The sequence below is a fragment of the Rattus norvegicus genome, chromosome 1 (assembly GCF_021556685.1).
Source record: "Rattus norvegicus strain SHRSP/BbbUtx chromosome 1, alternate assembly SHRSP_T2T, whole genome shotgun sequence".
Taxonomy (NCBI): domain Eukaryota; kingdom Metazoa; phylum Chordata; class Mammalia; order Rodentia; family Muridae; genus Rattus; species Rattus norvegicus.
Genome location: NC_141534.1, coordinates 202,822,270 through 202,836,920, shown reverse-complemented (window position 1 = coordinate 202,836,920; position 14,651 = coordinate 202,822,270). Strand labels below are relative to the sequence as shown.

The 14,651-nt window shown below is 45.7% G+C and overlaps 1 protein-coding gene across 2 annotated transcripts in view; it reads right to left on the bottom strand.

Moving 5' to 3' along the window:
• The window catches only part of Dock1 (dedicator of cyto-kinesis 1), a 509,283-nt gene that overhangs the window by 81,908 nt on the left and 412,724 nt on the right, over positions 1–14,651 (bottom strand). For both annotated transcript variants that reach the window (NM_001143858.1, XM_087561118.1), the window contains 2 exon segments: positions 2,807–2,865; positions 12,008–12,108. In NM_001143858.1, coding sequence (NP_001137330.1) covers positions 2,807–2,865; positions 12,008–12,108 — 160 coding nt within the window.

The window sequence follows — 14,651 nt, the reverse complement described above, 5'->3', positions numbered from 1 at the left end:
AAAAATTAAAACACAAATATCAGAAAGGCAAGAAGACTCATTAATCCATCAGTTAGGACAATCTCTGAATAATACCTGGTACCAGAGATCAGTCCCTTTGATTCCGACTGGTGACCCTGTCCCTAGAGGAGCACACCAAGATGCTGGAGATGCCTGGGACAGCAGGCACTGTTTATCAGGGAAGAAACGGGCACTCATTATACACTGATCCCTCAGTCCTCTGCTCGGTGAGCTCAGTATCTCATTCTCTTCTCTTCTTTTGTAGTCCTTTGGACTGAGTCCTCATGCATGCAAGCCTACACCCAGAGGAGCCAAAGGAACAGTGCAGCCTGGCAAGTGGAGTGGAGCTCATGTCATCTCCTTTGTGAAGGCTGGACCTAAGGGGAGCTAGAGAACCTGCCATTCAGTGGAAAACCAAGGTGTCCCTGTAAGCTGTCTGTGTCATGGTCCTTTTGCCCCTCATCACTCTCTTTCTCATAGGTACCACATTGTTTCTTGTCTCGCGTTAGTCTGGACATCAGGCTGTCTGGGTCAAGTGACAAATGTATCTTTTAGGATGTGACTTTTGAGAAGGAGAACAGAAAAAATTGGTTAAGATTACCCATGGATGGCCCCCTTCCCTGTTCACACAGATGCAGACTCTCACTACTGAGATCATCCTTTGTACATGTTATAAGATTGTTAGGTGTCTGGAATGGAAGTCTTCTGACAAATTCTGCCCAGTTTCCATAATAAACTGGACTGCTGAGTCAGGGAAACAGAGAAAAACCTTGTCATATGACAAACGGTGACAGAGGCAGGGCAGTGGAGGAAGAAAACTCAACATGACTTAGCAAACTACCCACTCAATCCCTGGGTTCCTATGCCACCCAGAGAGGGTAGAAAGTCAGGAAGGGCAGTATGGTTCCTGTGGGGTTCATGTTACAGAGATCAGCAGGTTGAAATGCCCAAGAACCAGGACTTACTCTGCTCTCCATACATAGGTTGCTGGGATCTTGTTAAAATCCTATGGAGTGTCCCTAAAGGGTCCTCAACCTGATCCAAGTATGATATGTAATATACATGGGATGGTGCAGGTTCTGTATGCTCCGGGTGGCTACAGTAGACACAGCTTCCTTGACAGCTCTGCACTTCTACCAGTGAACTGTACCCTGCAGCTCTGTGCGTAGGAGCTGAGCTGAAGCCTCAAGTGAAGTGCTTATACTCTCAGTCTAGAGTAATATCGCTTATAGAACAATATCACCTATAGAGTTATAACCTATAGAGTAATATTGTCTATAGAATAATGTCACCTATAGAACACTATACTGAACCCCGTGCAACTCCTCCGTGGTCCAGAACACTTGATATAAAGTATGAGTGCAGAAGGAAGATAGCAATAGGACCTAGTATAATGAGCAGGCTTCCAATAGGAACATTAAAGACAGATATTCTAGATGCTTACTAATATCTTTAACAAATTATCTATGCAGAAAAATGCATCTTGTTGGTTTTAAAAACTAATTTTATTGCAATTATTTATCTTTAATTTTTTGTTTTATGCATATGAGTATTTTGCCTGCATGAGCATCTATGTGCCACAGGCACAGCACATGGTGCCTGAAGAGGACAGGAGATCTGGAATTTTACATAGTTGTGAAGCATCATGTGGTGCTGGGAATTACAAGGTCCTTTGGAAGATTAGCCAATGTTCTTAACCACTGAGCCATCTTTCCAGCTCCCATTTGTGTGTGTGTGTGTGTGTGTGTGTGTGTGTGTGTGTGTGTGTGTGTGTGACCAGAGACAGAGGAAAACTTAGCATAGCAGGGGCTGATTCTCTCTTTCAACCCCTGTGAATCTCAGGATCTAATTCAGGCTTGTTGGCAAGTTCCTTTAGCCATTGTCATCTTGCTGACCCTTCGTTACGATTTTAATAGATGGTTTTTTATTAGAGAATTTCTTATTGCTTATGATGAAATGTAGTGGAAACATTGAGTAAACGAATTGATCCCTGGAGGAGTTTGTATTTGTAATCATTAAACAGATCTCTCGTGGCTTTGATCATGGCAGCACACGGTGCTACCGCCATCTGGTGGCAGGGTAAGCACATGTAGATTTTGGGTGGGTGTATAAACCTGTTAGAAGGTAGATTCTGCTCAACTGAACACATGAGCAAATGTCAGCCCGGTAACTGACTGGGAGCAGACATAAATGGAAGTGAAGCAGTACTTAGGAGCAGTGGCAGCCCATGCTATGTGCCAGCCTGATGCCAGAGGACACTTTCTAGATTTCCTTATTTGCCACTGGAAGATGCTTTTCTCCTCTCTTTAATCTGTTTTCCTTACTGAAAAAAGGAACTCTGGAAGAAGCAGTGACTGCTATCCTGCTCACAGAAACAACTGAGGTCTTTGAGATACATCAAAGGGGCTGGGAAGATAGCTCGGTTGTTAAAGAAGCTGCCATGTAACCAGGAGGACCTGCGTTCAATGCCAGAGCCCATATAAAAGAAGGCTGAGTGAGGGGCTCATACTTGTCACCCTAGTCCTGGGGAGGCAGAAACGAGTGGATCCCTAGGGCCCAATGAGTCAGCCAGCTAGTCAACTTGGCAAGCTCAGACCAATGAGATCCTACTCTACAAACCATTGGACAGTTCCTCAGGAGCAAAGGTTGAACCGTGGCTTCCATATGTACACATAAGTGCATACACACACACACACACACACACACACACACACACACCCCAAAACTGAAAAATGGGGTCGATGGCACAACACAAAGAGGACTCAAGGTGCTCACCCCATCCCCAAGATGATGTCCAGCTACTCACCCAAGTTGTACCACATGTCTCTGATCTCAAAGCCAATCTGCCTCCTCATGTCTCCATACCTAGAAAGAAGAGAGAGGCAATGACAGTCTCTAGAGCTTCTGGAAATCAAACTCTGGGCTTCCATCATGGACTTTGATGAAGGCTGTGTTACAGTTCCAATGACATCTGCCACCTGCCACCAGCGGGACTTCTAGGAGAGCTCCAGGTGGGGATGGGGCTCATCCTGGATGACAGAGCGTCCCTGAGGGAACATGGAGAAGCTGTGAAGAACAGCCCGTCTTGTGTTCTTCAGTCCTGGGCCTCAGGGAGTTTGACTTCCATGCACGTTGCTGTTGACACATCCAGGCAGGCACCCAATAGCATTCTACCCACCGAGCAGCAGTTTCCCCACAGGAAAATAAAACCCAAGAGTTGGGGAAGGCAGCTTCCAAATTTCCCCCATTCTTCTATATCATTTTAAATGTAAGCAAGAGCTTAATACCCAAATATGTCAACAAACATTCCACCAGTTTTTGTTTATCTGGGAAAATAAATGCTAATTTTCCTCCCGGTGGGCGAAAAGAGGAGGTGTGCGTTTCATGAGTAAACAGAATTTGATGCTTCGGAAGATAAACCTTTATTAGCTTGTGAGCAATTTAACTTTTTTCTCTTAGTGCCTAAGGAAAAAGCTGATTATATTAAAAATAATAATTTGCAAAATTATCATACAGCATTGCAGCCGAGCAGCTGCGTCGTCAGGCTTGCTCCGTTCTTCCGTGTGGCAGCTGAGGCGCCAAGGAAAGCTGATCACAGATGATGGTGTCCTGGCTCTCCAGGCAAGCAGCCCTGGCTGCTAAATCAACAACCCCCAGCTGGCTGCCACCTTATTAAAGTCTCTCGCACCTAAGCACCTGTCTGTCACTCACAGCAGGAGGGTTACCCTGGCATGTTCATCTCAACCAGAGAAAATATATAATCCAAGCTACATGCACTTTCTCTATGTGAGATCTGGCATGTACATATACATATGCATGTATGTATATACATGGGTTCATATACATGTGTATATATATGTGAAAGTATATACATATATAAAGAAAGTAGAAAGGGGGATATAAGGAGGGGATGAGGTCTAAAGGGAGGGAAAATGAGAGTGAATGAAAGATGTGGCATAAAAATAGAAGGGGGACTGAACTGGGGGTAAGAAAGGCATGAAAGGAGGGGTCTTGGGAAAGGATATTGAGGGTGTATAACAACACACTTTGCATGCTTTTATATGCATTATATGCATATGTTATATGCATATATATGTTTATACATGATGTATGTGTGAATATATACATGTATGGATATACTGGATGCCAGGGAGCATAGAACATCCAGGTGTGAGTGGAGAAACAGAACTGGAAAGTCAGCTACTACAAGCTGGGACTTAGAGACTCGGCCAGCAAGCCAGTGAGCGCTGACTCAGGTATTCTCTGTAAACCAGGGGATCACAGTCAGTGGTGGATCCACTGCCAGGGCCACAGGGATGGGAGGCTTGTTCTAGGCAGTGAAGACATACCACCAGCAAGCAGGTATGAGGTCATGAGTAACAGAGACACTCTTCCAGGCTTAACTCCCCCTTCAAATCAATTTATTGTTTGGAGATCTGAACACATTAAGAAGTGCATGATTTTGAGGTTTCTCAACAGCCAAAGCCACCTGGACCTGGGCAAGATGGAGTTGGCAGCATGGCAACCTGGCAACTTGGCATTCGGACCCAGCCCTGACTTTTGCTCTGAGGTTAATGGACAAGTCACTTTCAGCTGAGGCCACAGAGCGCAAACACCCAACGTTCCCCAGCCCCTATGATGTATGTTTACCCTCAATCCACCAATGGAGCCAATGGCATCAAAAAGCAGTATCGTTAACTCTGGCTTTGAACGTCTTGAATCCAGGCTAAAGGAGTAATTCTTTCGTAAAACACAGGAATACCTAGTAGTAGGCTTCATGGATGTCTCTGTTCCTTTGCCCTTGACTCAAGGTGTTTGCTCTTCCTCTCCGGTTCTCTACTGATTACAGTTCTAATAGTGCAATGGAAGCCCTGGGACTCATTTTGCCAGCAGCAGGTTTAACATTTGTGATTCTGGGTGGTGACCTGCCTTTCTCCAGCTGCTGAGGAAATTAGGAGTACTGTTGCTGCTGGCCAGCACAAAGCCTCTCCCTCACTGAAGAAGGGCAAGCACCGTGGGTTTCCACTCTCATGTCTGCTTTTCCGGTTCAGGCAACGATTGGACATGACGGTATTTGAGAACCAGGGCATTGGCAATGATCAGAAGGGGTGATTCTTGGGAGAGCCAGGCTTATAGCACAAGGAGACAGAAATATTGTTTAAAAGCCAAGTGAGTCTAGATGCCTGCAGACCCAGGCAAGAAGGAGGGAGTCACATGGTGGAGGGAAGGACTGGAGTTCCCTGGCAGCAGACTGGGCTTGATCCCTCCTCTGCATTTAATGGGACAGCAGATCTGATGAATCTGTACTAGCTTCCTAGTAATTCCCAGCAGAGTAGCAGTTGTCACCAGACCTCAAGAGGGTTTGCGGGGAGCACTTCTACCTTCTTCTCTTGAAAAAAAAATATGACGATAATTGAGAGTGTCTGACTGGAGCTCATTTCCTGGAGACAGACCTCGGAGCCAGGGGCAGCCCTAGAGATCACAGTTGAGTGGCTTTCTCACGGCACAGCGTCAGGGAGCTGCCCCAAGCCTGGGGGTGGAGGGAGCTGGATGACTTGGCTTAGGCTACAGGGCAAAGAGAAGGGAGTCCAAGTCCTTAGATCACAAGCCCACATTGTTCCCCGCACTGCACACACTCCTGGGACTGGCTGTTGTGTCTTTATCCAAAATGCTTCCTTTTCATATCATAGTCACTCTTCCAATGAGGAACCCAGGACTCATGGTGCTAAGCAGACGAGCCAAACTCTGCTAAGTCATAAGCATATAGAACTGAAGTGGCCGCATCCTGTGTGTCCACCCACCAAGTGAACATAGGAAAGGTGACTTGGAAGGGAGACTTTCCCCAGTCCAGGAAGTCCTATGCTCCTATATCCAGTCCTAATGCCAGTACCTGAATTCCTGCATCTTTAATACAAGAGGAGGAAAGGACATCTAGTATTAGCCTCGAAAGGGGTAAAGCCAACCAGAACCCAAGTATAGCCAAAGCTGGGCAACTACTTGACCCCTATTTTTCCATGGTACAGGGAAACAACTCTTGATGCTTACCTTGAGGTGGTTCTGAATGTTGAGAGCAAGGTAGTACGCACTCTGTCTCAGCCAGCACTCTAGTGAGGAGATGCTATAATTTAAAGGGCTTGCCTTAACCACAGTATGTTGGTCATGGTGGAAAGGGCCATTAGGCTGATTCATTTAGCCATCACTTATAGAGAACTCCAACAAGACCCACAGGCTTCAGGAGATATACACCATGACAGGGGAGATAGACTTCGATCCCATAATCATACAGAGTATCTGCATATCTTACACATATGATGCCTGTCTATGTGACCTCACCTGGAAATAGGGTCTGTACAATGTAACCTAGGTGTGATGAAGTCACACTGGAGTAGAGTGAGGCCTATGAGGAAGGCACATCAAGACTCACAGATATACAGGAAGACTTAAAAAGAACCTAATCTAGAGAAAAGCAGAGACTGAAAAAAACAGGTTAGGGAATGCTAAGGTCTGGGGATGTCTACTTAAAGTCAACAGAACAGCTCCCAGTAGAGGGATCTACACCATCACCATCCTGACTTCAAACCCATGGCTTCCATAACTACTAGACAAGGGATTGTAACTTCCTTTATGCCCACTGTTATGGCAGGTGAACTCACAGAACATATGCAATAGTCCATTTATTAAGTCTGGCCCACAAAACAATGAAAATCTAGAATCTGAAAAACGCTTTCCTAAGGGGAGAATAAGGATTTAAGCCTGAGTTTGAAGGGAGGTGGGGCTGGCATATTGATATGTCAGTGCAGGAGTCTAAACCAGACAAGGAAACAGGCTGAAGAGGCAGAAGCAAACCTAGAATGGAGTTCCAAAGGACAAGGAGATAGAGTGCTGTGATTTGGACACTCTTGTCCCCAAAGGTCCATGCTCTTCAACTTTGGTCTCCAAGGTAATAGGACAGAAAGATGGCAGCCATTAAGAGATCTAGTAAACTAGATGTGGCTCTATCTGAGAATACTACCCTTAGGAATTGGCAAATGTCTTTCAAGAGATTGGGTTGGTTCACTCAAGATTGGGATAGGTCTTGAGGGAGTGAGTCAGATCTCTTGGGATGAGAGAGATTGCACAGGACAGAGTTAGGTCTCCAAGAATAGATTAGTCATAGGAAGGGTATGTACTTATAAAGCAAGTCTGCCTCTATTTCTCTCTCTTATGAACACTTCCTCTCTGTACTCCTTGCTTTCCCTCCACGCTACCGTGGTGTTATACAGCACAAAACTCTCAGAAGAAGCTGAAAAACACTAGCCTCATGCCCTTGAAATCTCTTGCCTCCAAGATATTGAGCCAATGACAGCCTCTTTACAAAACACCCAAACTCTGGGTTTGTAGCCATGACCCATGCCAAGAACAAAAGTGTTGAAGGACTTGGCTAGAGCAATCCTGAGCATTGAATGCTGATTTAGTGCCTAGTGCCTTGGTCAGAGTGCCAAGGGGTGGACAGTTAGGGAAGAGAAAAGAAAGGGAAGATAACCAAGAAACAGGCTCATGGGTAGGATGAGGCATTTCTGTTTTAATGGGAAACAAAACAAAACCCGAACACAATAGGTAGAAGGGGATGAGGCTATTGGGAATGAGCCCTGTTAGACACAGGGCTGATGTGAGCATTCTGCCTACATTAAGCTTTATTATGCTCCCTAGAGCAATGCCTCACCAATATATCTAATTAGCTTTGCCAACATGAAGGTGGCACAGGGCTACTGCTTATGAAGTTTGTTTCCCTAGGTCCCTTTCTAATCCTTAAAGTGAATTTACTTGGAACGATTTGAATCTTTTGGAAAAAAAAATAATTAGCATGAGGATTGAATTGATCGTACTCTGCAATACAGAATCCTACTCTCTGATTAGGTCACATTGTAAAACGGGACTTGTCACATCTTGTTTATTTCTTCTTAGCTTCCTTCAAAGTCCCATCTACAGTCTAGAATCTCGGAAGCCAGTGTCGGGTGAAATGGGAGTATGTTTGTTTGTGACATTTTGGTCCAGCTACAAAACATGTACCCTTAGGAAGTAGTAGATTTCACAGGGGGAAAAATGGGCTAGTAAAAGAGCTGGACTTGCTTATTCAACATCCCCTCTCCCTGCTGTGACGCCATTCTCAAGAGGGAATCTCTTGCAAATACTTGGAAAAGCTCTGTGTTAGTAGTGCACACCTTTAATCCCAGCACTCTGGGAGGCTGAGGCAGGTTGGATCTCAGTGCCTTTAAGGACAGCCTGGGCCACGTAGCGAGATCCTGTCCCCTTCCTGCCCACCAAAAAACAAACAAAACCAAAAACAAATAAGCAAAACTATGTAAAAGCAATTTACAAATCTTTTCTCTCCCAGAACAAAGTTGGGTCCTGAGGATGGAGCTCCCTTGTGGTCATGTGACACATTAATGTTGTCCAAATGGCTATGAATTTAGAGTTAACTCTTCAGCATTATTTCCTGAACCCCAATGATGTAAAAAGCTTGGGGACGATGGATGATAGTCAAAAGCAGCATTCTCCCAATGTGTGTGGCCGGGAGTCACTAGCACCAAGGGTGAGTTGAGGTGGCATGGCAGTGTTTTCTTATTAGGGACCTTGAGTTCTTAACTTTGGGTTTTATAGGCAAATCTTTTTATTTGGGGGTTGATATACTCAGTTCTTGGCAATGGTGTAGCTTGTTTTTTGTTTTGTTGTTGTTGTTGTTGGTTTTGTGTGTGTGTGTGTGTGTGTGTGTGTGTGTGTGTGTGTGTGTTTTACACCCAGGTACTTAGGGCATGAGCAAGTAGGTGTTCTGATTCCAGAAATTGATACTTTTTTAAGCCATGGTAAGCAGACCATGCAAGAAAAGACCAGGACAACAAACAGCGGTTGTCCACTCTGATGTGCCCTACAGAGGCTGACAGGTCACACATAGACAATCCTGAAAGTATGGGTGGGTGGACCTGAATCTACCTCAGACCCAAGGCTTTCTCCTAGATGTAGTGAAATCTATGTATCATTCCCCAAGTGTATAAGACCAGGTACCACCTCAGACCACTGGGTCTCACTCCATAACATCTCCCTGCAGGAGATGTCCTCTGAGCCTTGCCAGCCCCTGCCACTCCTTTATGCTTCCAAGGCAGCGCATCTCTTTGCTAAAGGATTGGGATATGCCCTTTGGGGGGCAATGACAGTCACATGGGCAGATATCTCAACTGCTAGCTCCCCCTTGTCTGAAGTACACACTACCTGGTAGCCTCCATTCCAGAGGCTGTGCCTTGCAGGCCATCCTCCAGCTTCCAAAACTCTGGTGACAAACTCGTCATCTCCTGATTCCATATACTGCTTCAGCTGAGCTTTCCACTAGACAATGAATGGCTTCACCTTGGGATCCACTTCTCCTCCTTCTTCAGTCACAGGACCACACTTGCCTGAGCACGGAAGAGACCTAATCCTGTTCCATTAGATAAGACAAAAGGATCTAGGCATTCATGTACCCAGTAAATTAAAGAGCGTGGGAAGGACACCTTGAGATACTTCCTAAGCCATTTACTATTTAAGAATAGTGTTTACAAATATACTATGAAGTGTTTATGGTCCACAAAGAGGCACAACTATATCATGAATGCTGGTGACAAGCTGAATGAAGCTGGTGTCACTTAGGCTTATAGGTCATGTTGGGTTATCATAGATGGGAGCTCTTGATGGCCAGTTACTACCACATGGTGTCTGTGGCCTAGTGAGACCTGAATATCTCAGAGTTTACAAAGACAACTCCCAATATGGTCAGGCTTCTCACCTGAGATATCCTTGGGAAAACCCAAAAGCACAGCTCAAGTCTCTTGCTATTTTGTCTAAGAGAGACAGAAAAGCCTGATCCAGAGTCTTTTTGGGCTCCAGAAAGGGAGACACCAGATGGCTGTGTTTAATTTTCTTTGGCATTGAAGCCTTTAGAGCAAGAAGGGAAGCAAAGACTTTCTCTGGAGAACAGGGTCCTTTGTGATTAAGGCAATCACCGATGCTGCTCTAGCTTCAACTGTAGACATAGCAACAAGAGGAAACCCCAGCACAGAGCTACCACAGCACTCAGCATCAAAGCCTGTGGAAGCTGCACCTAGTCTAAAAGCACTTCGTCTCCTGTAGGCATCTATCTCTAAGGGGATGAAGTATAGGTGCTTCAGTGTAAATGGCTTCTAAAATCAGCCACCGCTACGTCTGCATGCCCAAAGTCTCACGGCAGCATGCACAGCCCACATGGACTGCTGAACACATGTAACACATGGTGGAAGTGTGTACTTCACGAAGCTGAGGGAGCCTCTGTGAGCCACATTGAGAGCTGATAAGATGCTTTGCTTCTAAAGTAATGGTTTCAACCACACGGGGAGCAACAACAGGAATTCCTCCCTTCTCCCAAGCTCTGTGAATGCCCGCAAAGGGAAACTGTGTAGTGTCAGTCTCTAGCATATCTTTTAGCCAGCAGAAGTCTTAGCACAGGGGGCCATGGTAAGCAATTAAACCTTGAGAAGGTTCCAAGGAGGGGCAGTGTACTAGCAGTCCCAGGTGGGTGCTACTCTGTCCTCAGTGTGTTTGGTCTGGCAGGTACATCTGTCACTTCTAAACAACAGTCACTGTCTACATCCATGGCTCTTGGGGTCAGCCAAAGAGGACCTGGTCAGGTGCAGGAGGATTTGCAGACAGGCTCTCTCTGAAAGTCACGTTCTCCTTGGGCATCCATGGCTCTACATGGAGAGAGGTTGTGCAGAATGAAGAGTCTTGCTCTTTAATGATTATATGTGAAACATGCACATGCACTCATAAGCATATGCACACAAGCACGCATAAATACATGCATGTATCTACATGCACGCACGTATGCACAGTGTATAGAAGGCTGCTGTCATGTGAACTAACCTCAGTATCATACGCAGAAACACATCATACACTCCAGGGATCAGGTGTTCTCAATTTCCCAGTAAGGGAGATAGAAACTGCTAGACTATAAGAAGCAGAGTCACTGCCCCATTCCGAGACTCCCTCTGCATCCACTAACCTCAGCAACTCATAGGGACCAGGACAAGCCTCGGCAGTCAGAATACTACAGAGGCATTATAAATACGACAACCCAGCAATATGGGCACCACTTCAGAATCTTCTGAGGAGTTCCTATTGAAAAGACGCCTGGAGCAGGATGACATTAGTGGAACTTAGGCAGAAGGTGAGGAGCAAAGACCTCAGAATACCAAGACCATTCTTTCCCTCTGTACGTTGTGTGTGTGTGTGTGTGTGTGTGTGTGTGTGTGTGCGTGCGCGCGCGCGTGCGTGTGCGCGTGTGAAGCCTGAATGCACCTGGGGACCATCCTGGTTTTCTTTCTCATCACACCATAGGAACTCTGGGGATTTGAACTCTGATAACGTATGCTTGAGCAGCAAGCACTTGACCCACTGAGCCATCTTCTCAGCCCACGGTCTTCTTTCTTGCCATGGGAACAGGATCATTCAGGATGTACTCTGACACCATAGAACTGCCCAAGAATCTTGGCCTTCATGAAGCTTCTTTGGTGAAACACAACCCAGAGGAAGACAGGGGACTTCTGTGTCAAGAGGGAAACTGTGGCCACCTCTGCCTCACCAGCAGTGCCCACCGATGGCTTTCATCAGTAACTCCCGTTTTGTAGAAGCAGAACTGGAAAACTAAGCAATAAAGTAAACCGCAGCGTAATGACATCAGAAGAGTGCTCAGCGAAAGTCATTATCTCCAGAAACTCAAATGCTGTTTAGCACTAACCATCTCCAATCATGCTGACTTTGAACCTGCCAGGACGAATCCTGCAATTTTAGATCTTGATTCATGGGTTACAAAGGCAACACCGGATTTGTGATTTGAAACCAGCCTTTCATTACACTGTGATTACATCTCAATTTGTACCCAGTTGGCTTAGAGGAGACGTGGAAATTAGGGTAATAAGCAGAAGGCTCCTGCCCGCAGTGGCAGGGCTGGGGGAGGACTTACTTGTTAAGGATTTTGGCTCTCTTAGCACTTGAAAAATTCTCCAGTTGCAGGGACTCTTGAGTGAGGAAAGCCACGGCCAGGTGAAAGTAATTGTTCCACAGCTGAAAACCAAAAGACAGGAGATGCTGAGGTGCTGAACAGCTTCATGGGACCTCTCAGGAAAGTTCTGGGCCACTGTCATCCTGAAATGCTTCAAAACCCACAGCAATGTAAGCTATCCCTCAGAGTGTGGGTAATGCATAGTCATGGGTAAGCATGGGGCTCGATTCACCAGGGCCACTCCTCTGACTTCTGCCCGTATCTCAGTTGCTTCACAGGTAATACAAGGTTTTTAGCGGTACCTACCTGGGTAGGCTTCCTGGAAGAGATAAAAGATCATTGCCCGCAAAAGCGGTGGCTAATGGTATGGTAGAGCCCCTCTCTGAGGAACAGTATACATTTGCATAATTTACAACTTTTTACTATACCAAAATTATGCATACACCAGACAATTAGGGAAAACATGTAAAAGGATCAAACCTTCATTTCAAGGATTTATGGACTATATGTGATTTGAAGGATGATCTTTAGAAGACATTGTAGATGCTTTTTTCCCCCTCATTTACATACCAGGCATAATATTCAAATTTGATAGCTACAAAGAGTCACAGAAGAACAAGACATTACTGACTCTGCGTTTAATGACCTGTAAAAGGTGGGGATTCAAGAGTATCCCCAGAATTTAAGAGTGTGTGTGGCCCCCTTTATAGAAAATGGGATTGCCCACAGGGCCTCTGACCACCACAGAGCAATGGTCATCCATATCAGGGTGCTCCTAGCTACAGAGGGATGGATGCTGAGCAGACATCCCTGGCCTCGGAGAGCTTTGTTACTGCCCACAAAGCACATTTTTTCTTTGGCTTTTTCTGCAATCAAAAGGGGTGGGTTCACTCTATGAGATATAAGTCGCCCCTTTTCATTTATTTTTGAAAGGAGCATTTCCATCCTGTGTCCTTCTTGATCCTGTAGCAATCATAGGACAATGCTACCCATGTTCTGGGGATCACAGAACCATGGCTAGCTGGAAAAGTGGACTTGGATGGAGGGAAAGAAGGTAGGTCAACACAGACCGAGACCTATTCAGACACACATACACCTGGTGCCTGTTTTTGTTTCCATTTGTTTTCTGACACAAGGCGTCTTATATTCTAGGATGGCCTTGCTTGGTTATGTGGCTAAGAAGGACTGTGCCTTCTAATACTTCTGATTAACCTCCCAAGTGCTAGGTAGGTGTGTGGCACCATGCCTACCTACCTAGTACCTTTAAAAGCCATAATACAACAACCACAAATAAAATCCAATGCTTTCCTCCTACCTTCCCCTCTCTCTCCTCCTCTCCCTCCTTTCCTACCTCCCCACTTCTTTCTTTTTGTGTTTGAACCCAGGGCTTCTGCATGGTGGGAAAGCATGTTATTGCCGAGCCAGATACCAGCTCGTTTTAAGTTTAGTTTTAAAGAAAGGAGCTTGCTAAACTACCTGTGCTAGCTTTGAACTTTTTATGCAGCCAAGGTGGGGCCAGAGCTCACGATCCATTTTTTGCCCCAGCTTTTGGAAGTGGCATAGCAAGTAAGTCCTGTCATGAGAGACAATGTTCCTTTTGGCATTATGTGTACTTATGATAGCTTATGGCTTTGCAGTTCAGACTAGCCTAAAACCTGGGGTCCAACTCTTTTAGCTGCCCAAGAACTGGGGTTGCAGGTGTGCACCAACACACCAGGACGAGAGCTTTTCAAATGATGATGTCACTGACTCCTCATTCCTTCTCTTCACTTATGGGGCCAGGGCTACTGTGGTTTATTGTGGTTTGGCCCACATCCCGCACTCCTTCTTGGGTCCAGCTCTGAATGCTGGAGAGCACAGAGCCTTGAAGGTGTTCAGTCTCAGGGTGAGAGCCCAGGCAGCCGTCACAATGGATCCTGAGTAGCAGACAGAGCACAGTGAGAATGCCTTCAGTGGGGAGATGGGTCCCTCCCAAGCAACAGCCACATCAGGACAGACAGGAATCCAGCCAGCAAGTCACAGGGCAGGCCAGAGTTTAATGAAAGCTAGAGCAAGAAGACCGGCATGGGGTGGAAGAAAGACAGACTACAAAAAACTCCCTCAAATGCTGTCACATTTCCCAGTTAACCAGTCCAACAAGTCCAGTTAACATCCAAGCAACATGATTTTCAGAAGAGACACTCAACTGGCTGATTTTAAAGTATATGTGCAAAAAGGAACGCACAAACACAGCGAGGGCAATTCCTCGCAGAAAATTCACTGGGATGTGTGGGTTCCACTACCTGGCTATAGAGTTGAAGCAAGGAAGTCACTGTGGTAGCAGTGCAGATAATAGAATCTATACACATTGCAATCTGGCCAATGGCGGCACGTCAAGTCACAGGAGGCACAGGAAGCCCATCATGAACTGAAAGTGGTGAGTGGAGAGATAGACCCTGATCCTAACACTAACTATAGAAATCCTAGGTGGATTCAATAACTGAAAAATTAAAAAAAAGGACCATTAAGCAGAACTCTGTAGGTAATTGCTGATATTAACTCCATTGCAGGTAGCTCAATCTACAACACTAAGGCAATTAGGGATTTGCTATGCCAAACCTAAGAC